Here is a 21,144-nt window from a genome sequence, read left to right on the forward strand (position 1 = left end):
TTAAAGTCACTCACCTGAATTGCGTCTTCTAAAGATTCAATTTAGTTGTCATAGAAACAGCTTGTTTTCACACTCTTAGTTCATCAGTTTAATTACAAACTACAATAATACATACAATTGGAATAAACACATTTGGTATCAAACATGAACAACTGTTGGTAAGCAATGGCTTAACTGGGGGAGTTGAACTGCACAGCATCCTAAAGGTACTCACTGCCTAGGTATGAATCTCAGCTTCACTTACTAGTTGTGTGACTTGGCAGGTAAACCAGTTAGCCTTTGTGCCTTCTTTTCCTCATCTGTGAAAGGGGATTCATCTGCTGTGAGGATTAAGGGAGAAGGCACTTGTGAAGCACTTACAACAGGGTGTGGCATATGCTAAGTGAGCAATGTTACAGAATACTGTTGTTGCAGCAGCTAGCAGCAGTACTGCTGCTATAGGCCCGAGGGGCCCTGCATCCAGCATCTGCTTTTTTTGTGTGTGGCGGAAGAGGAGTGCATCAATAGTTCAGTTAAGGTGGATCTTCTGTAGCATGAGATCCCCATTTCCCATATGAGAAAATGGAGTCAGTGACCCTAAAGTGTCTTAAACAAGATGTCATGCTTTTAAGAACTGGAAAGGCCAGATTGTGAAGTTTGATGCCAAAAAGAAAGGGGAGAAATTTACCATCTGTTTTCCTTTTTTCTTTTCCCTATTGAATCCAAAAATCCCAATGAGAAGCACCCAGAACGCCTTGGTGCTGAGACTGCCAAGCCCTTGTCCAGCCTGCTCGGGGGCCCACTTGCAGACATTGTACTCCATGCCCATGCAGTGCTCACTGGAAATGACAGGGAAGGGGTTCAGTCCCAGAAGTCCCTGAGGTGTGTATGTTGGGTAGGTACTGCAGAGGCCATGCTGTGACCAACAGGGGATGGTCACATGATTATGCAGAAGCCAGACTCCATGGATCTCCTCTGAGGGTTCCTGCCCGGAGGTTTCCTGGGCTGTCTGAATGACCTGAAGGAGGCAGAGAGGGGGCAGTGGGAGTGACTAGGGAGAGAAGAGAAGGCAGCTTGCTCTGGCTCCAGCTTCTGTAACCCTCTCTGGCCCTACCTCTGCTGGTGGGCTCCAGGGCAGGGGGGGATACGCTGAAGCCGTGTGTTCCCCCATTCAGCAGGACTTGCCCTTTCGCAGAGGCCTACACTCAGGCCATGCAGGAGGCGGGGAACACTCTGGACCTCCAGAGCTGGCTGAAGGTTGTGCAGATTGCTAAAGGGCAAAGTCAGAGAGGCTCAAAGCACCATGTCCCCAAGCAACAGACCACCTCTTCCCCCAACTTGAACAGTGATCATGTTCCATTAAAGTCATCCAAAGTCACATCCCTCCTACTTCTTTTATCCATTCTCCAGGCTTCATCCCTCCTCCCAGGTACCCACCTATTGCCACGGGGCCCGCTGGGTACCAGAAGGCCAGGGTTCTCCATTCTGAGGGGGCCTTGGCCTCCAAATGAGAGATGGGCCTTGGGTCTTGGGCCTGGATGGAGAGAAACAAACACATTCATCACAGGCCTCGCTGCCCCAAGAACCATCATGGGGGGAAAGAGACATCTTTGGGAGAAGAACCAGGAGGGTGGGTATCAGGGGATGTTTTGGTCACTGTACACAGATGGTCCACCTGTACAGGGCAGGTGCTTGGCAAACTTGGGCTGACTAGATGGGAATGATTCACCAGTGTTACTGGCGCCTGGAGGAAAACACACTGAAAAGAAGACATCAGTGAATTCAAGTCACCAAGAAGCAGGGAACTCTGTCCTCAGAGTGCAAAGCCTTTGGGGGAAGAGACTAGTAAGCTAAGGTAAGAAAAGCATCCAGTGCCTGGCATGTAGTAGGTGTGGAAACCTTGGTGCTCCAAGATACGAAGTTCTAGATGTTAGGAAAGCCTCAGGAGCACGGGGGAAGAGGCAAATTCAGGAAAGGGTTTAGGTAAAATGGTCCAGGGCCTTGAGAGAGCAGAAAGCGGGGAGGGCTGGTCCTGGCCTTGGAAATATGACAAGTGGGAGGGTGGGGTAAAGGAAGTAAGAGCACTCCCATTTGGGGGAAGGTGATGCTAGAAGCAGCTTCCTTAGACTCACCCTCCAGCCTTGGTGCCCGAGATGTCGTGGGAACATTCGCTGACTCTTCCTCCTTCTCCTCGTGGCCTTCCTCTAACTCATCTTCCCACCCACCGGAAGATCTGTAGAGGTAGGAAACAGGGGGCAGAGTGGTACTCTGGCCAGGTCCCCTCCACCCCACGTCCCACCCACTGTGCCAGGCTGTGACACCTCCCAACACACCCCCGAGGCCACATCCGTCCCTGAAGCTCTGCCTCCACCCTGCTTACCTATGCTGCACTCCTGGTGTGCCCCTGTCTACCCTGGCTGGGGTCCCTTCCACCAGGCAGGTGCCACCTGGAGCCGGGGATCTCCCTGGAGCTGAGGTCTAGGAATGAAGAGGGGTAAATGGGATCAGTTTGAGAAAAATGGCCATTCCAGCTGTGGTTGTGGTGTGAATGTATGTTCCTTCCACACACAATGGGCCCAGAGAGACAGAGAAGTGCAAGAGACAGCTGGGCTGTGCCTGTGTCTAAGGATGAAACTACAGGGCAAGGCCCTTTGTTCTGTTAAGGTCCCCAGTAGTAACTCTTAAGTTAGAACTCAAGCTCATGGACTATCAGACCTGGCCAGAGCTTGATGACCACCTCATCCTTCCTGGGGCCTCCAGGGACAAAGCCACAGAAAGTTGGTGACCAACTTCAGATAGAATCTAGGTCTTCTGGCCCCTAATCCAGTCATCTGCTTATACCAAGATAATTTTGCAAACTATAAATATGATGTCCTACTCTTTCAAGTAAAGTGTTAATCATTCAGTCGTGTCCAACTCTTTGCAATCCCGTGGACTGTAGCCTGCTAGGTTCCTTTGTCCATGAAATTCTCCAGGCAAGAACACTGGAGTGGGTAGCCATTTCCTTCTCCAGGGGATCTTCCCAAGAGAGGACATCAGTTCAGCTCAGTCTCAGTCGTGTCTGACTCTTTGAGACCCCATGGACTGTAGCACGCCAGGCTTCCCTGTCCATCACCAACTCCCGGAGCTTACTCAAACTCATGTCCATCAAGTCCATGATGCCATCCAACCATCTCGTCCTATGTTGTCCCCTTCTACTCCTGTCTTCAATCTTTTCCAGCATGAGGGTCTTTTCCAGTGAGTCAGTTCTTCGCATCAGGTGGTCAAAGTATTAGAGCTTCAGCTTCAGCATCAATCCTTCCAATGACTATTCAGGACTAATTTCCTTTAGGATTGACTGGTTGGATCTCCTTACAGTCCAAGGGACTCTCAAGAGTCTTTGTTTTCCAATACCACAGTTCAAAAGCATCAATTCTTCAGCGCTCAGCTTTCTTTATAGTCCAACTCTCACATCCATACATAACTACTGGAAAAACCATAGCTTTGGCTAGACAGACCTTTGTCAGCAAAGTAATGTCTCTGTTCTTTAATATGCTGTCTAGGTTGGTCACAACTTTTCTTCCAAGGAGCAAGTATCTTTTAATTTCATGGCTGCAGTCACCATCTGCAGTGATTTTGGAGCCCAAGAAAATAAAGTCTCTCGCTGTTTCCATTGTTTCTCCATCAATTTGCCATGGAATGATGGGACCAGATGATCTTAGTTTTTTGAATGTTGAGTTTTGTTTTTTTTTTCCCGCCCGCCCCCTAATGTTGAGTTTTAAGCTAGCTTTCTCACTCTCCTCTTTCACTTTCATCAAGAGGCTCTTTAGTTCTTCTTCACTTTCTGCCATAAGGGTGGTGTCATCTGCGTATCTGAGGTTATTGATATTTATCCTGGCAATCTTGATTCCAGCTTGTGCTTCATCCAGCCTGTCATTTCCCATGATGTAGTCTGCATAGAAGTTAAATAAGCAGGGTGACAATATACAGCCCTGACGTAATCCCTTCCCAATTTGGAACCAGTCTGTTTTTCCACGTCCTGTTCTAACTGTTGCTTCTTGACCTGCATACAGATTTCTCAGGAGGCAGGTAAGATGGCCTGGTATCCCCATCTCTTGAAGAATTTTCTACAGTTTATTGTGGTTGACACAGTCAAAGGCTTTGGTGTAATCAATAAAGCAAAAGTATATGCTTTTCTGGAACTCTCTTGTTTTTTTGATGATCCAGTGGATGTTGGCAATTTGATTTCTGGTTCCTCTGCCTTTTCTAAATCCAGCTTGAACATCTGGAAGTTCATGGTTCACGTACTTTTGAAACCTGGCTTGGAGAATTTTGAGCATTACTTTACTAGTGTGTGAGATGAGTGCAATCGTGTGGTAGAAACATAAAACCTAGCAATCGTGTGGTAGAGACATAAAACCTAGCAAATAAATATGACAAATATTCAAGCATAATTTCAATTCCTGGGGTAAGTAGGTTGCCTGAGAAATCTCAACCTGTTGAGAGACGATGGGAGGTAGAGAGGGAGGGAGGAGGAGTTCTGAGAAGGAGGGGCGCAGGTAGAGACCCACAGAGAACTGTCCCCTAGAGAATGAGAGGAGAGAGAGAACATTCTTGGAGCACTGCTCCCATCCTGTGGCTCTTTTGGGAACTGCAGCCAAAGACAAAACCACGTCCTGCAGGTTTGGCTCAGTTATCTTTGATGGTGTGTGTGCAAGTGTGCTCAGTCATGTCTGACTCTTTGGGATTCGATGGACTGTAGCCCACTAGGCTCCTTCTGTCCATGGGATTATCCTGGCAAGAATACTGAGTGGGTTGCTATTTTCTCCTCCAAGGGCTCTTCCAAACCCAGGGATGGAACCTGTGTCTCATGGGGTTCCTGCATTGGTAGGCGGATTCCTTACCACTGAGCCACCTGGGAAGCCCCATCTTCAATGGCAGCCTTTGGCCTTCACCCACTGGGCTAGTTACCAATCAGCCAAAGCCCTGGCACAGCCCTGGTGTTGGGGACGTGCCACAATCCCCCACCCACCGCCCCACCCCCAGGTGGCCTCTGGAAAGTGGTATGTGTCCCCCATGCAGGCCCTGGGGCAGATGAACACAGACGAGCAGTCAAGTGCAGCATCCTTGACATCAGCTCCACGCATCACCACCCCTTTCTCTGGGTAACCTCTCCCCACCCCCTACTGCTTGTCTCGGGTGTCATCTCACCAGGGTGTGAGTCGGAAGCAGCCCACCCCGGGCCAAGTGGGTCCTTATGGCATCTGTCAGCTTGGCCACCAGCCGCTCTCGCACAGAATCTGACTCCTTCTGGGGAGAGAGTGGATAATGGGGTAGTGGGGAGAGCCTGGGTTTCGGGACCGGGGAAGAAATAGAAAAGGAGGACGGGAGGGGCCTTTGTCTCCTCTCTTTTCTAGCCCATTCCTGTGCCTTTGCCAGCATCCTGCCACTGCCTACCCAGAACCGTGGACAGAGGTGGATTCTTCCTCACAATAGTGTCCCAGGACCCAGCACCCCATGTGCCCAATGCACATTTGATGAGTGAATGGATGGTGGGGAGAGACAGGAATATCAGCTGGAGAAAGCATGTCAGGAGAGCAACTGGAGGGCTATTGGGAAACGGTTAGATTCTGGGATGGAGGATCTCACCGGACACCAGGCCAGCGCTTCCTTATAGTACTTCAGAGCCTGGTCATGCTGTCCCAGTCTGGCTGCAGCAGCCCCCAGGCCCTCACAGGCCTGCCATTGCCCCTTCACGTCCCCTGAGGAAGACAGTCTGAGAGGTCCTCCCCGGCTCCCAACCCCACCGACCCTCCCCTCCAGAGGTCCTCCCCACCAGCCCCAAGGATCCTCAGGCTTTGCCCCACCCCAAGCCACCTGCAAACCCCTCCCCCTCACCAGCGTCCCGGGCAGCCTGCAGAGCATGTAGGTAGTTGTCTCTGGCGGCCTTGTGGTCTCCCAGCTGGCTCATTGCAAATGCCAGGCTGCCAAAGCTCCAGCCCTGCTCCCTCCGCTGCCCCACAGAGCCTGGGGACAGAGCCCGGGGACAGAGCCCACCCCATCCTAAGAGACGACTTGGCCTGCTGGGGCATCAGAACTCTGCCCCCACCCCGACGAGGAAGGGAGGGTTGCCAGGAGTCCTGCTGCACAACCACGGCACACCTCCAGAGGCACCATGAAGGCTTGAACTCTTGAAACCCAGCCTGAGTTTTGGCCTGAATGCCTCCCCAGGCTACTTTGAGCCACATAAAAACCCAGGGAGGCAGGCAAGGCAGGTATTAATAGCTCCATTTTTTATATACATGCAACCTGAAGCTCAGAAAGTGAAAATAATGTGCTGAAAAGTCACACAATCATTTAGAAGCACTGGGCTCCACTTCAGGCCTCCCCTTCCAGCCAGCTTCTTCTCTCTGCCCGTTGCTGCCTTCCCAACCCCAGGCCTCAGCCTCTGGGCCCATAACCCTCTGTCCTGCCTGACTGTCCCATCTCCTGCACCCTCCCACCCCCACTTTCTCTTCCCTGGTTCTGGACTTCCCAGTCTAATTAGTTCTAAAGTATAACCGTAATTAGCTCTAGAGTTCCAGCCCTGGGGCTTCAGCTGGAACCCCACTCCTAGCCCCTTGGTCTCAGCCTCACTCCCCAGTCCCTGGTACCCACCGTGCAGGTCGGCAGCCTTCTGGTGGAACTCCCGGGCTTCCTGATAGTTGCCGAGGGCATTGTGGGCCATCCCAAGGTTCCTTAGCACCGTGGCCTCCTCTCCTGGCTCCCGGCACAGGGGCAGGGCTTGCAGGAAGGCCTCTACCGCTAGCGGGAACAGCTGGAGCTGGGAGTAGCCCAGGCCTAGATCGTTATAGAGCTGCCCTAGAGGGCATGGCCAATGTCACTGATCAGATGCTGCTGAAGCTGTTCTGGTGCAGCCCCTGTCCCACTCTCCCAGGGTTCCCCCAGCCCCTCCCAGCCCTCAGAAATGCCTCTGCTTCCACCCCATTTCTCAGTCTCACCCGGTCTGAAACCCCCCAGATCCCGCACCTTCTCAGCCCCAAGGCCTCACCCAGCAGTCCCCGCTCAGTGCTTCTCTCAGCAAGCCTCCGACTTTCCTCCAGCACCTGCATGACTTCACTCACCCCATGCTGCCCGCTCTTCAGCATACAGCCTGCTGCAGCCCCTAATGCCAGGGCTGAAGCCTGGGGCTGCCCCGCTTGGGCATAGGCCCGGCTCGCTTCTCGCAGGCAGTGGGCTGCTGGCCCAGGCTGTCCCAGAGCCCGGTAGCAGGCTCCCATTTTTGCCTGGGCTTGTCCCTGGTCACCTAGTGGCTGGTAGTGGCACAGGGCCTTGTGGTACCAGGCCAAAGCTTGAGGCAGGTCACCCAGGGCATGGTAGGCCAAAGCCACATTGAAACACTGGTCGCCATGACACCCGCCCGGGGCCGTCTCTTGAGGCTGAGCGCGTAGGAGCAGCTCAAGGCCTCTGGCTGGGTCCCCAGTCTCCACGTAGGCAGCCCCCAGGTTGAAGGCACAGGCCCGGAGAACAGGGGTGTCTCTGGTTTGTGGTGACCTGGAAGCCAGGAGGAAAGCCCTCTGGAAGCTGGTCAAGGCCTCATGGTTCCGGCCAGCCAGTAGGGCCCTGTGGCCAGCCCTGGTGAGGGCTGGGATGGTGGCCTCTTGCTGAGGCCGCTTTCTTTTCTTCTTTTTCTTCTTGGAGCTTGAGGATGAGAGCGAGGGTTCTTGGGGGGCATCCTCAGTATCGAGGGAAGACATAGTGCTGACAATAGGGAGCAGAGTGGTCAGTGTGTTATCCTTGGTCCTCCAAAGGACCACTGTCCCTCTACAGCAGTTCAGCTCTACTTCTGCCCTGGTGTGACCCTCAGGGTTGCAAGGATTTCTCTCTGCCATCTCACTTTGCTTCACCTATCCCATTGGACACCACATCAGCTCTCACTCTAATGTCCTGACTAATTGTTCGTCCTCCAAGACTCATTTTAAGACAAGGAGGGGGCAGGGCACACTCTTTAAAAAAAATGACTTAGCCTGAGGACACAACATAGACTGATTAGAACCAACTGGGTCCAAGATGGCGGACTCAACTTCCACTTGACCTTGAGCCTCAGTATGCTCTCAGTGTAACACACCACAGGTGCCATGATGGTTCTAAGGGTGACCACAAAGTGTCAAAAAGTGGGTGGTGGCCCAATTCCTTGAAATCCCCACCCCTTTTCCAAAACAACTGGAATACTCCTCCCAATCATTCGCCTATGTAATCACCTCAATACTGAGGATACCCACCAAGAGCCTATGTAAAAATTGACAACCCCACACACTCTGTCTATGGAGTGTGTTTCTTCCCTGACTAAACCTTCTTTCTTTTTACTATGGCTCAACATTGAATTCTTTCCTGCCTGATGCCAAGAACACATACTTGGCATCCACCCCAGGGACTTGGACATGGGATGTGGCCATCCTCTCTTGAACCACTCTCTTTCTTGCAACAATTTCAAGTAACAGCTTCCTTCAGAAAGCCCCTCCCCTCAACCAGCTGGGTCCTTCTTCTGCACTCCCATAGAGCTTATCTGTACTTAGGTCTTTTATGGCATTTTTCACACCGGGTTAGGGTTGTTGACTTTCTTAACTATTTCCCCCACTAGATTTGGAGCAGCTCAAATGTTCTAAAACAGTGGATTCTCAACATATGTTTACCAAATGAGATGAAAAAGTTGTGGACATGGATGGTGGGGAAGGCTGCACAACAATGTGAGTATACTTAATGCTGCTGAACTGTATGCTTAGAAAAGGTTTAAAATGGTGAATTTCATGTTACATATAGATTTTTGCCACAATGAAAAAGGTATACTGAATGAATAAATGAATGGATGAACGAACAAAGCACATACAGGGCCTCTGCTCCACCGTCTCCTTCACTCTGTGCATCCAAAGACATCCACTCAATCTACATACTCCTGCTGTCTAATCTCAAGGTAGAGTTCAAGTCGGTTCAACAAAAACTCAGTGAGCTCCTGCTGTGTGCCAGGAGCCGTACAAGGCACTGAAGGTACAAAACTGACGAGGCCATGTAATTGGCAAGAGGCCAGCTTTCAGGAGCAAGGCTTCTGTGTCTCCGTTCACTGCCTGCTCCCTATCTCAAGGGGAACTTCTTTCTCCCCTGCCTCCTTGATTTTCTGTCTGCTTGCTAGTTTTGGTCACCTAACAACCTGCTGTTGTCTCCAGGGCACTGTTAAACCAAATACATTTCTCTCATCAGCATGTGTTTCTCGTTAATATCTCTCCCCTAGAAAGGCAAAGCCTTTTTCCTGAATTCTTCTCCCAAGAGACAGGAAAAGGAGTGGAAAAGGCCCAAGAGCTGAGTTCTCAGTCCCTCCCATGTTCTTCTTCTTCTTCCCTGCTGCTTTTTTTTTTTTTTTTTAGGAGAAGCAAGCAAAGGTGATACATTCTCTTTTTAAAGAAACTACCCCTGCTCCTAACAGCACCCAGAAATTCTGTCTCTTTGAGGCCCTTTTTCCTGGGCATTCCTGGCTACCCCCACCAGACCTTGGGGCCCCAGGCACAGGCACCTTACCTTCTTTGATCTTCTCTGTAGCTGACTTTCTGGAATGGTCCCTCTGGCTAGGGTTACCTCTCTCAGCTCTTAGCTCAGAGCCCCTGGGGTTACCAGACAACCAGGTACCGCCCTCAATGCCTAGGGGATTCTTTGATTGACAGCTCAGATATCCTATCTTAGTGCTGAACTCTGCTGGTGCTTGGGCACAGATACCTGGATTTATTTGCCCTTCCTGCCCCATCTCTCCCGACTCGTGCAGACACATGCTTCAAGTCCTTCACTTCAAGCAAGAATCAAAGCAGCAGGGCTTGTTGCTAGTTATAGGTTCAAAGATCATCTATCACATTCCCTCATTTCACAGAGCAAGGGACCTCTGAAGAGCAGGTGTGACTTGCCTGAGGTCACAAAGCAGTCATGAGGCTGAGATTAGAGCCCAGGTTTTCTGATTCTGGGCTAACTAGCCTAAGGTCCCTTCCACTAACCATGATAACCGTGATTGCAAGTTTTAATGAGGTGTGGGTTGTCCCAGCAGTGAACCCTTTCACACACACACGAACACACTCATACACTGTGCTTCTGTGTGGTAGTTTTACATTTGGGAAGAGGGTGAAAAGTTGATGGTCAGGAAAGGCCTGGAGATCAGAAGAGCCTCTCTGCCCCCGGACTCCTTTTCCCAGCTCCACTGATCTGTAACCTCCAGGTTCTGCTTAATGAGAGAACAGCAGGACCCAGGAAAACAGGCACCTACTGCCCTAACTCACCAAGGGTGGCCTGCATCAGAAAGCAAATGTCCTCATTTATCTAGGAGAAAGGCCTCTTTTAAGTAGAGAGGCCATGGCCAGAAACACAATTATAAGGAAGTAGTTGGGCTCACCTGCGTTTGCCAGGCAGACTTGGTTGAGTGCCTGCCGTGTGCAAGGCCAGTGCTGTGTGCCACAGATAGTGCCCATGCCCGAGGTGGGCTCTCCTGGCTGCCTGCCGCTTCTGCCCATGGGCTGGGCCTTCAGGATGCTACCACAGCATAACCAGAGTCAAATATGCTGCTCAGTCTGTTGCTCACTGAGCAGCCTCTCTTAAGGGAAAAAAATGATTTGGGAAGGGGGCAGGGACTGAAACTAATCTCACCAAGTTTCCAATGACCTCTTAATAATCTAGTGATCTTTTCAGGATCATTTTTCTTGTTTGATTCCCTGCTGTATCTGACATATCCTTACAAGTCTCTGCTTACATGGCTCCATGAGCCACTGTGTCCTGGCTCTTTCTCCTGTGCTAACAACTCCTTCTCCATCTCCGTTGCTTGCCTTCTGTCCCCTTCTTCTTCTTCTTTTTTTTAAATTTTAATTTATTTGGCTGCACCAGGTCTCAGTTGTGGCATGCAGGATCTTTGATCTTTGTTGTGGCATGTGGGACCTTTAGTTGCAACGTGTAGACTCTTTAGTTGCAGCATGTGGGATCTAGTTCCTTGACCAGAGATGGAACACCCGGGCCCCCACTTTGAGAGCATGGAGTCTTAGCCAGTGGGCCACCAGGGAAGTCCCTGTCCACCTCTAAAATACCAGTGTTCCCCAACACTCTGCTCTTTGCTCCTTTCTTACTTTACACACTCTTCCTCAAACACTTACTTCACCCAGTCCTCTGAATTTTTTTAATTGAAGTATCATTGATTTATAATCCTATGTTAGTTTCAGCATAGTGATTCAGTATTTTTGCAGATTATAACCTACCATGTGCTGTGCTTAGCAGTTCAGTCATGTCCGACTCTTTGAGAACCCTTGGACTGTAGCCTGCCAGGCTCCACTATCCATGGGGATTCTCCAGGCAAGAATACTGGAGTGGGTTGCCATGCCCTCCTCCAGGGGATGTATTCTATTATAGGCTATTATAAGATATTGGGTATAACTTCCTGTGATATACAGTAAATCCTTGTTGCTTTTCTGTTTTATGTATAGTATTTATATCTGTTTCTCTCATACACTTAATTTGTCCCTCTCCTCTTTGGTAACCAACAGTCTGTTTTCCATGTCTGTCAGTCTGTTTCTGTTTTGTATATACATTCATTGTATTATTTTTTTTATATTCCACATATAAGTGATATCATATAGTATTTGCCTTTTTCTGTTTGACTTATTTCACAAAGCATTATTATTTCACTGCTCTTAACAACAGCAATTATCTGCTCCCTCTGTGTATCACTGACCTCTGAGTTACTTGATTATGTGTTTATCACTCAAAGCAAGTTTCTTTAGGGCATTAACTGTGTTTGTTTATCTCTCCATTGGGCTTCCCTGGTGGTGCTAGTGGTAAAGAACCCGTCTGACAATGCAGGAGACATAAAAGATGCAGGTTAGATCCCTGGGTCGGGAAGATTCCCCGGAGGAGGGCATGACAATCACTCTAGTATTTTTGCCTGGAGAATCCCATGGACGAGGAGCCTGGCGGGCTACAGTCCATTGGGTCGCAAAGAGTTGGACACGACTAAAGCGACTTAGCACGCACGCATCTCTGCATCAGCACCACCTTGTTCAGAGCATAGCACAAAATAGGCCCTCAAGTTAGCGAGACCAAAGAACACTATAGGAACGGGAGTGGGGTTAATGGGAATATTAGGGGGAAATGAAAATAGCAGGGGCAGGAGCAGAGGCTACTTGAAATAAGACGATTTAGCAGCGAAGAAGCCCTGGAGAAATAGCGACCCAAAGCAAGAACGGGAAGGGTCCTCCCAGCCTTGAGCTGTATCCTTCTTCTTACCTGGTGTCACACCTCCGAAACCTGGTACTACAAATCCCAGAGGCCCCTGCGGCATAGACCGGAAGTATCCTGTCCGCCTGTGGCAACGGTGAGGGGCGGTGGCTGGGCGGCGGGAGATTCAAACCTGCTGGGAGGAGGAACATGGAGCGGAGAGGAGCGGGCCCGGGCCGGGCGATCTGTGAGTGCTAGAAGGGGCCGAGTAGGATCCGGTTGTGGTGCCACTGGTCGGGGACGCGGCGGTCCTGGGAGAGGTTGGGGCTGGGGCTGGGGCTGTGTTGGTACCCGCTGGGCAAGGGGCAGCCGGACTGTGTTCAGTAGAGAGGGAGCACCCAGTTCGGACTCTGGCGGGCAGGAGTAAAGCTGTGAGCTGCGAAATGCTCTGACTTCTGTGTCGCGTTTCAAAGCTTACAAAGAGTTTTCTCCCTTATTCCCAAATTCTGGGGCTCCGGGGCTGGGAGAATGTAGGTGGTCTGGTTGGCTCCTTAAAAATTCAGCAGTTCATACTTGCCAAGCCCTGCCAGGGGACGGGACGCCTAACAAGACGTGGGGGACTTCCTTGATTTTTTGGTGCTTCTTTGAGACAATGCCTCTTAAACTTTATGGTGTCTGTTCTATCCCAGAGCGTCAGCAACAGTAGGTCTCAACTTGTGTCCATAATCTGCATTTATAACAGGCACCACTGGGCTTCTTCCATTAACCCCACCTAATTGTGATGCGGGTAGTCCATGTACCACATTTTCAAAAACACTGCTTTAGAGTGGGGTCAGAAAAATGGAAGTGCAGAAAGGTTTTCATCTGACCTGAGTGAAAGCAAAATCTTCTACTCCTTTCCCTTCTTCTCCATTTGGATTCAAAAAGCAAAGTCCGTGTCTCCCGATCAGTTGAAGGAAAGCTAGTTTCAGACCTGAAAAGAACAGGAAAACTGATTTTTTTTTTTTAAGACTCTGTGTATGTACAAAGTCCCGCCCACATCTCACAGTCCTCAGTTCATAACTCTGAAGTGGTGTCATTCACTTACTGGTTTATTTTCCATGCTTAGCAACCAACACTCGTTCCTTGTACACCCCCTCAGAGGAACTGGTGGATTTCCTGCTGTTGGCCAGTGCTTTCAAATCTGAACAAGGAGGCGGGTGTGTGTGTTTTAACTTGCTTAACTACCAATTCAAAGAAGCCCTGCCCCTCCCCCAAGTCATATCACAGGATAAGCAATAGAAAGAAAAGAGATAAAGACATAAAGTGCTGAGTCAAAGACAGATTTGCTAAAATCTCTTTTCAAGTTCTCTGACTTTATTTTCTTGGTGTGTATATGTAGCTTTCTCTCATTTTGTCTGATTTTGTATTGTTTTCCCTAAGGAACCTGATGGATGGGAGAGAAGAGTTAGGGGAAGGATAAAAGGAAGCTGGGGCTAAGGCAGAATGTGAATGCTGCCTCATTTAAGGGATTTCCTGTTCTTGAGTTTGGGAGTCAAATTATTGTCTGCATTTTAGTTAGCTTGGAGATTATTTTCTTCCTCAGGTGACCTATACCAAAAGGGAGAGGAAATACACCTTTGTGATCTTTTAAAATTCTCTGTCATTCCATTTAATCCCCAATTGAGTGGCTTTTTTTTCACATGGTACTCTCTGTTGAGTTGCCTTTCCTTCCTTTCTGCTTGGATTTCCCTGGTGGCTAAGATGGTAAAGAATCCATTTGCAAAGCAGGAGACCTGAGTTCAATCCCTGGGTGGGATCCCAGGGATCCCCTGGAGAAGGGAATGGCTACCCACTCCAGTGTTCTTGCCTGGAAAATCCCATGAACAGAGGAGCTGGTGGGCTACAGTCCGTGGGGTCAAAAAGAGTCAGACAGGACTGAGCAACTCAACAACAACTTCTTGAGAGTAGGGGTCCACTAGTCTAGTGCGACAGACAGGAGGTATTGAATGAATGAATGGTTGCTGAATGATGCATCTTAGTTGGTTCTGTTAACCTAGTCTCTGGGAGAGTACATGAGGAGGATGACAGAAGTCCAGTTCTTGGAGAACTCAGAGCCTAATTAGGGATAAAATGAGGAGCTAAGTTCTCAGCCACGGAGGGATCTGGACATCCCTGAAGGGAGGTACTGAGGGAAGGGCTATGAAGTTGGGGGAAGGAGGAGGTCTGGAAGATGCCTGGAGAGGAAGATGGCTGGAAAGGGAAGGATCCTCCCTCTGTCAGGGTGCTGACTAGGATATCTTCACTGAATGGGAGCCGATTGGAGCCATTGTCCTGGGAACAGGGGGACAGGCATGTGGGAGCTGCCTCCAGTCTCTGAGCAGAGTTGCCTAAGAAAATCTACTAAGAAGAACCTGGCTACGGCCCTCTGTCTAATACTCCCTTCTTTGACTGCTCAGATGAACGTCTCACAGCGGAGGAAATGGATGAGCAGAGGCGGCAGAACATCGCCTATCAGTACCTGTGCCGGTTGGAGGAAGCCAAGCGGTGAGCAGAGGGGCTGCCTCTTTCTGGCCTCCTTTTCCTCACCCCAGGCATCTGCCCCCAAAGAAAATGGAAAAAGACAAGAGTCCATTCTGTGGGAAAGGGAGAGTTGAAATAGCATCTTTTATTTTTTTAAAGACTTTATAGAGCCTATTTAGGTTCACAGCAAAATTAAGATAAAGATGCAGAGATTTTTCATATATCCCCTTCCTAGAAACATACTTAGCCTCCCTACCATCAACATCCCCCACAAGAGTTTGTTACAACTGACAAACCTACTGTGACACAAAATCTCTCAAAGTCCATAGTTTGCCTTAGAGTTCACTCTTTGAATTATAGGTGTTCTATGAGTTTCAACAAATATATAATGACATGTATCCTTCCATAATTATAGTATCATAGTTTCACTGCCCTAAAAGTCTCTGTTTCACATACTCACCCCCTCTCTCCCACCCCACCCCCAATTCCTGGCACTGACTCATCTTTTTACTGTCTCCATAGTTTTGCCTTTTCCAGAATTTTTCTTACCTGGAATAATGCAATACGTAGCCTTTTCAGATCGATTTATTTTTACTTAGTAATATACATCTAAGTTTCCTCCATGTCTTTTCATGGTCTCATAGCTCATTCATTACTAGTGCTGAATAATATTCCATTATCTAGGTGTACCACAGTTTATTAATCCATTCACCTATTGAAGGTCATCTTGGTTGCTTCCAAGTTTTGGCAGTATGTTTTGCAGATGTAAGTTTTCAACTCCTTTGGTTAAATACCAAACCGCACAATGTCTGGATCACATGGTAAGAGTACATTCACCACCGAATGGCTTCCCATCAATGAATGAGAGTTCCTGTTGTTCCATCGCCTCAGCAGCACTGATATTGTCAGTGTTCCAGACTATGACCATTCTAATAGGTGTATATTCGTATCTCATCATTGTTTTAATTTGCATTTCCCTGATGACATATGACGTGAAGCATCTCTTCAGATTCTTATTTGCCATATGTTTATCTTCTTTGTGCATCTTTCTTTTCTTTTTTCTTATGAGAGGAGAATAAAGTTTATTAGAGTGGGAGATGCTGTTAGAACAGCAGGCCGGCTCAAGGGAGAGCCAAACCTGTACATCTTTCTTGGTGAGGTGTCTGCTAAGATCTTTATCCCATTTTTCAGTCAGGTTGTTTGTTTTCTTACTATTGAGTTTTAAGAGTTTTTGTATATCTTGGGTAACAATCTTTTATCAGATATGTCTTTTTTAAAAATAATTATTTAATTTAATTTATTCATTTTTGGCTATGGGATCTTAATTTCCTGACCAGGGATCGAACCTGGGCCCTGGCAGTGAAAGGACCAAGTCTTAATCACTGGGCCACCAGGAAATTTCCTCAGATGTGTCTTTTATAAATGTTTTCTTTTGTAAATTTTTTATCCCAATCTGTCATATTATTTTCTTGACATTGCCTTTTGTAGAGTAGAAGGTTTTAATTTTAATGAAATCTAGGTTATTAATTATTTCTTTCAAGGATTGTGCCTTTGGTGTTGTATCTAAAAAGTAATTGCATACCCAAGGTCACCTAGGTTTCCTCCTATGTTGACTTCTAGGGGTTTTAATACAGTTTTGCATTTTACTTTGAAGTTGATGCTCCATTTTGAGTTGATTTTTGTGAAGGGTGTAAGGTCTGTGTCTAGATTCATTTTCTGCATGTGGATATCTAGTTATTCCAGCACCATTTGTGGAGAAGAATGTCTTTGCTCCGTTGTGTTACCTTCGCTCCTTTGTCAAAGATCAGTTGGCTATATTTACGTGGGTTCTCTTTGGTTCCACTGATCTATGTGTCTGTTCAGTCACCAGGACCATACTGTCTGATTACTGGCTAAGTCAGGTAGTGTCAGTATTCCAATTTGTTCTTCTTCAATATCATGTTGGCGAGTTTGGGTATTTTGTCTCTCCATGTAAACTTTAAGAGTCTCATGCTCTACCAACTGAGCTAGCTGGGCGCACCTCCTTGTGAACTTTAGAATTGTTGTATGGACAACCACAAAATAACTTGCTGGGATTTTGATTAGGATTGAACTGACTTATACCTCAAGTTGGGAGGAACTAATATCTTGACAATATTGCAGCTTCCTATCCATGAATATGGAATATTTCTCCATTTATTTAGTTCTTTGATTTCATCATCAGTTTTGTAGATTTCCTCATGTACATTTATACCTAATTTCATTTGGAGGGGAGTGCTAGTATAAATAGTATTGTGTTTTTAATTTCGAATTCCGCTTGCTTATTGCTGGTATTTAGAAAAGCAGTGGAATTTTATATATTAACCTGGTCTCCTACAACCTTGCTATAATCACTTATTATCTCCAGGAGTTTTTTGGTGTCATCTTTCAGATTTTCTGCAAAGACGAGTGTGCCATCTGTGAACAAAGACAACATCACATCCTTTTATTCCCCTATATACTTTAATATATATCTCTGTATATGGACATTTGCCTGCATAACCACAATGCCATTATAATATCCACCTCAGTTACCCATTAATCCTTGAAAGATCAACACTTAGGCCATATTCAAATTTTCTTGATTGTCTAAAAAAATCACATATTTTTTTACAGTTGACTTATCCAGTTAAGGATCTGAAAGAATTCATATATTACATTTGGTTGTTATGTACTATTAAGTCTTCTTTCATCTAGAATAGCTCACCTCCCCTTTTCAGTTCCTTATGTCACTGACTTATTGAAGAAACCGAGTCCTTCGTCCTGTAGAACATCCTGCATTCTGTCTTTGTCTATTCACTTCCTGCCTCACTCAACTTGTTCCACTCTACCCCATATTTCCTGTGAATGGATGTTGGCTCTAAAGGAAGGATAAATGCTTAATCTTTTCCCTTCAATCAATAGTGTAATTTTAATGTTCTCCCAAAAAGTAGGTAGGATGGGGTAGATAGGAAATCAGGTGTCTGTGGCAGAGAAAGCACAAAATGAGGTGTGACTTGCTCTATCTTTGAAAACAGATACTTTCCTATAGGTCTCAAAATGTGGAGGAGGAGCCCACATATTGGGCTTCTGAGATGGGAGCCCTTATTCTCTCCCTTATACAGTCATCAGTCATAATAATACTTGATATTTACATTCAAGGTGTTTTCACATTCATTAACTCATTTAATCATGGCAGCTGCCCACTGAGGTGGGTAGTACAGGTGGTATCTTCATTTTGCAGATTATGCAACTGGAGGCTCAGAGAGGTGAATTTGGGAGATGATGTGGAAAGCAGGTCTCCTTGGTTCCTTTTTGTCTGTTTGTGCTGCTCCCCTTGCTTCAATCCTGGGGGCTCCCTACTCCCCTCTTCATCATCAAAACTGGGTTTTGGGCTGTGTAGACATGACCATTGTGTGCCTGGGTTCTGAGAACATGCGGAATAAGAGAAGTGAGCAGGTACAATTTGGTTCAGCACTCAAATGCATAACCAGACTGAGTGAGGGGTTATATCATGTAACAGGTAAGAGACTGTTTAAGCCTCACTGAAGATGGGCAGCTTCAGTATCTGTCAGGGAAGATGTATGGGGCAGGTGGGGGCTGAGGATTGGCCAATCCAGGTGTTTGAGGCTGCTTGGAAGACTGTGGAAACAGCCAGGCAGTGGGCAGAGGTGGGTGTTGGGGGCAGGGCAGGAGCAGGAGTCAGGAGAGGGTGAGAGGCTGCTTAAAGGGAGAGAGGGAGGGAGGAAGGTCCTGGGATTGGATGAAGTGCTGTGGGCTGCCCGAGGGGCTCACAGGCTGCTCTCATGCTCTCAGCTGGATGGAGGCCTGCCTGAAGGAGGAGCTGCCTTCCCCGGTGGAGCTGGAGGAGAGCCTCCGGAACGGAGTGCTGCTGGCCAAGCTGGGCCACTGTTTTGCACCCTCTGTGGTTCCCTTGAAGAAGATCTATGATGCGGAGCAGCTGCGGTACCAGGTGGGGAGCAGAGGTCTCTACCTTCTACATTCTTCCTCTCAAACTCCCTCTTCCCAAAGCTGTGAGAGTGGGATGACCATATAATTTATTGTCCAGACCTGGCTACTATTGAGGATGAAAAGGATGCTATTAATCTTTGCACCAGAACAGCAGGTTTCAATGGGTATCTCCCAGCCAGGAGGTGTGTATTTTCCTTAACAGCAAAGGGCATTTGCTAGGTGGGTTTTGAGAGGCCCTGATATGAAAACCTCCAAGCAGACTTTTCTACCTACAGTCTACACTAAGAGGCTGTGGGCTTTACCACCTTGAAGGTACTTCCAGGGCATGCCCCCCCTTCCCTGTGTTCTAGCCAGCCCAGCCTGCCTCTCCTTCCCGTCCCAGCTCTGGACTCCCCTTTTCTCAGAAGCCGTATAGCTTGCTAATCCCATCCCTGTGCCATCCTTCCCAAATGCCCAACTGGGTCATCCACACCTGGTGGTTTCTATCTGTGTGTCTCCATCCTGGGGGCATGGGAAATCCATAGGGCAGGGTCCTCTGCCCTCACCCCTTGAATCTTCAAGTTCTGGTCTGGACTCTACCCATAGCCAACCCCAGGAACTGTGGAAATAGATTCTCTTCTCTTTCCTTCCCTTTCAGGCAACTGGCTTGCATTTCCGTCACACGGACAACATCAACTTTTGGCTGTCTGCAATAGCCCACATCGGTCTGCCTTCGGTAACACTCATCTTTGCTCTTTACCAGCACCCCCACCACACACATGCTTTATCTCCCTGGGACCCTTCAGTGTTCATCTCCATGTGTCTTTGAACCTTGTTACATGGTCTCTGCCTCTATTTCCCTGTTGGTATGTCAAGTGAAGGGAGGTGAAGGCTCCCTGGCCCAGGCTGCATTGTCCCCATTAGTCAGTGAGGCCCCTGTATAATGCAGGAGCTGGGCCTTATGTTGACTGGCCATCTTTCCACCAGAATTTCATAGTGTGAAGCAAGGACACACCACATCTAGGTGATCGACTTGGAAGCCTAGGCCAGGACCCCAGCTGGACACATGCTCTGCGTCCTCTCACTCTGACTCTGTTTGTTTCTTACCTGTAAAGTGGGGATGGTGATCCCTCCCTATCTACTGTATAAGGTCGTTACGAAGGTCGTTTGATCTCTTTTTGTAGATTGTAAATTAAGGCATGGTAAGACTATGCTGTGTTTTTCTGCACTATAGGAGAGAACTATAAGACAAGGAAATGGCAGTTAAGAAAGAAGCTTTAGTGAGAGGCAGAAACAATAGAAACATGTATCCTCGGTGAGGCCAGAATGCCTTTAAGTCCCTAGATTTGGTCCTTTCTTATGTATCTAAGGTAACCGAGATGTATTGAGGTTAAACTTCATTACAGTCATCAGGTGGCATGGGAAATCATGCCAGGGGTGACTTAGCTCTTAGAGGGGACCCCGCTGGTTAGAGACCTCTGGCTTGGACACAGTGATGGCACGTCCTGATCCTGTGTGGTCCTCGGCAATGTGTGTCTCTTTGGGCCCTTTTTGGGGTCATGGCCAGCTCCTAGTATGCCCCCTTTCTGGTGAGAGTCCAAGGTGAGGGATAGAGGCTGGCTGTGTCTGTAGGATGAATAGAGGTACCTATTTCTCCTGGAGCATGTGGCCTGCATCCTGTAGACTTGATAGTCTGGTCTGATGTTTGGTTAATGTTTGGTTTGGTTGTGTGTCTGTGGCTGGGCCTCAGCTGGAGTGTGTCCTAGTGCCTTCTTTTACATTGAGTATGGGGATGAGTGCTGGCTGTAAAGAGTTGGGGAGATTGACCCAGAAGCCCCAGGCAACAAAGGAACACACATCCCAGGTCAGATAGGAAGACGCATTCCTCAGCCCCTCTTTCCATATCTGGTGCTGCTTAGAAGTCTCCAGTGGCAGTAATTGGATGGTTTCCCCTCCAGACCTTCTTCCCAGAGACCACGGACATTTATGACAAGAAGAACATGCCACGGGTGGTCTACTGCATCCATGCACTCAGGTGAGAGACCGAGACTTGTCATCTGGGTTCCTTGGGTGGATGCAGCCAAAGTCAGCTGCAACAAACACTGACACAGGAAGGACAGAGGGTAGACCCCAGGGAGCGCTTCTCAGAGTGATGTTTTCACTCTACCTAGTTTTGTTTAGATCTATGTATGTGCTGGAGGGCACCTTTACGTGTGATCTCTGTGGGTGAAGGGAAAAGGCAGGCAGCGAAGAGTCTTCAGCTTGTGACAGGGGTGCAGAGAAGTCTGATTAGGATGATCAGGAGGGTCACATGCTGTCACAGTCAGTGTGAAAAGAGAAGGCTATTTAGTCCTACTTACAGCCAGCCATCAGCAACCAGTTGGCTAAATCATAGAAAGTGATTGACCTGTTCCTGTGTCCACCATGTCATCTCCTCCTGACTTCATTTCCCGCATCCTTTCAGATGACCATGCCTTAGCTCAGCGGGTCTCTGCTTGCTATGCC

The 21,144-nt window shown here is 48.1% G+C and overlaps 2 protein-coding genes across 3 annotated transcripts in view; one reads left to right on the forward strand and one right to left on the reverse strand.

Moving 5' to 3' along the window:
* Positions 1–79: 79 nt before the first annotated feature.
* On the reverse strand, positions 80–7,715 carry TTC24 (tetratricopeptide repeat domain 24). The gene is made up of 10 exons (XM_043453729.1): positions 7,010–7,715; positions 6,616–6,819; positions 5,857–5,985; positions 5,608–5,720; positions 5,170–5,268; positions 2,360–2,457; positions 2,112–2,212; positions 1,417–1,513; positions 1,094–1,249; positions 80–997 (listed from the first exon to the last, which is right to left on the reverse strand). The coding sequence occupies exons 1-10, from the start codon at positions 7,713–7,715 to the stop codon at positions 916–918; spliced, it is 1,785 nt and encodes a 594-aa protein (XP_043309664.1). The 3' UTR covers positions 80–915.
* A 4,641-nt stretch (positions 7,716–12,356) lies between these two features.
* Positions 12,357–21,144, forward strand: part of IQGAP3 (IQ motif containing GTPase activating protein 3) — a 39,255-nt gene continuing 30,467 nt past the window's right edge. For both annotated transcript variants that reach the window (XM_043453740.1, XM_043453748.1), the window contains exons 1-5: positions 12,357–12,436; positions 14,628–14,715; positions 18,505–18,661; positions 19,298–19,375; positions 20,598–20,674. In XM_043453740.1, the coding sequence (XP_043309675.1) occupies positions 12,400–12,436; positions 14,628–14,715; positions 18,505–18,661; positions 19,298–19,375; positions 20,598–20,674 (437 nt within the window). In that variant the 5' untranslated portion in view covers positions 12,357–12,399. The remainder of the gene's footprint in view (positions 12,437–14,627; positions 14,716–18,504; positions 18,662–19,297; positions 19,376–20,597; positions 20,675–21,144) is intronic.

This window comes from Cervus canadensis, chromosome 2 (genome assembly GCF_019320065.1).
Source record: "Cervus canadensis isolate Bull #8, Minnesota chromosome 2, ASM1932006v1, whole genome shotgun sequence".
Classification (NCBI taxonomy): Eukaryota; Metazoa; Chordata; class Mammalia; order Artiodactyla; family Cervidae; genus Cervus; species Cervus canadensis.

Excerpts from the sequence above, each read along its gene's own strand:
- TTC24 (XM_043453729.1), bottom strand. The coding sequence starts at position 7,715 with ATGTCTTCCCTCGATACTGAGGATGCCCCCCAAGAACCCTCGCTCTCA. Across the intron at positions 5,986-6,615 it reads GAAGGCTGCCGACCTGCACG|GCTCTGTGGGGCAGCGGAGG; the intron begins GTGGGTACCAGG and ends CTCTGTCCCCAG. Across the intron at positions 1,514-2,111 it reads TCGGGCACCAAGGCTGGAGG|GCCCAAGACCCAAGGCCCAT; the intron begins GTGAGTCTAAGG and ends CTCTCCATCCAG.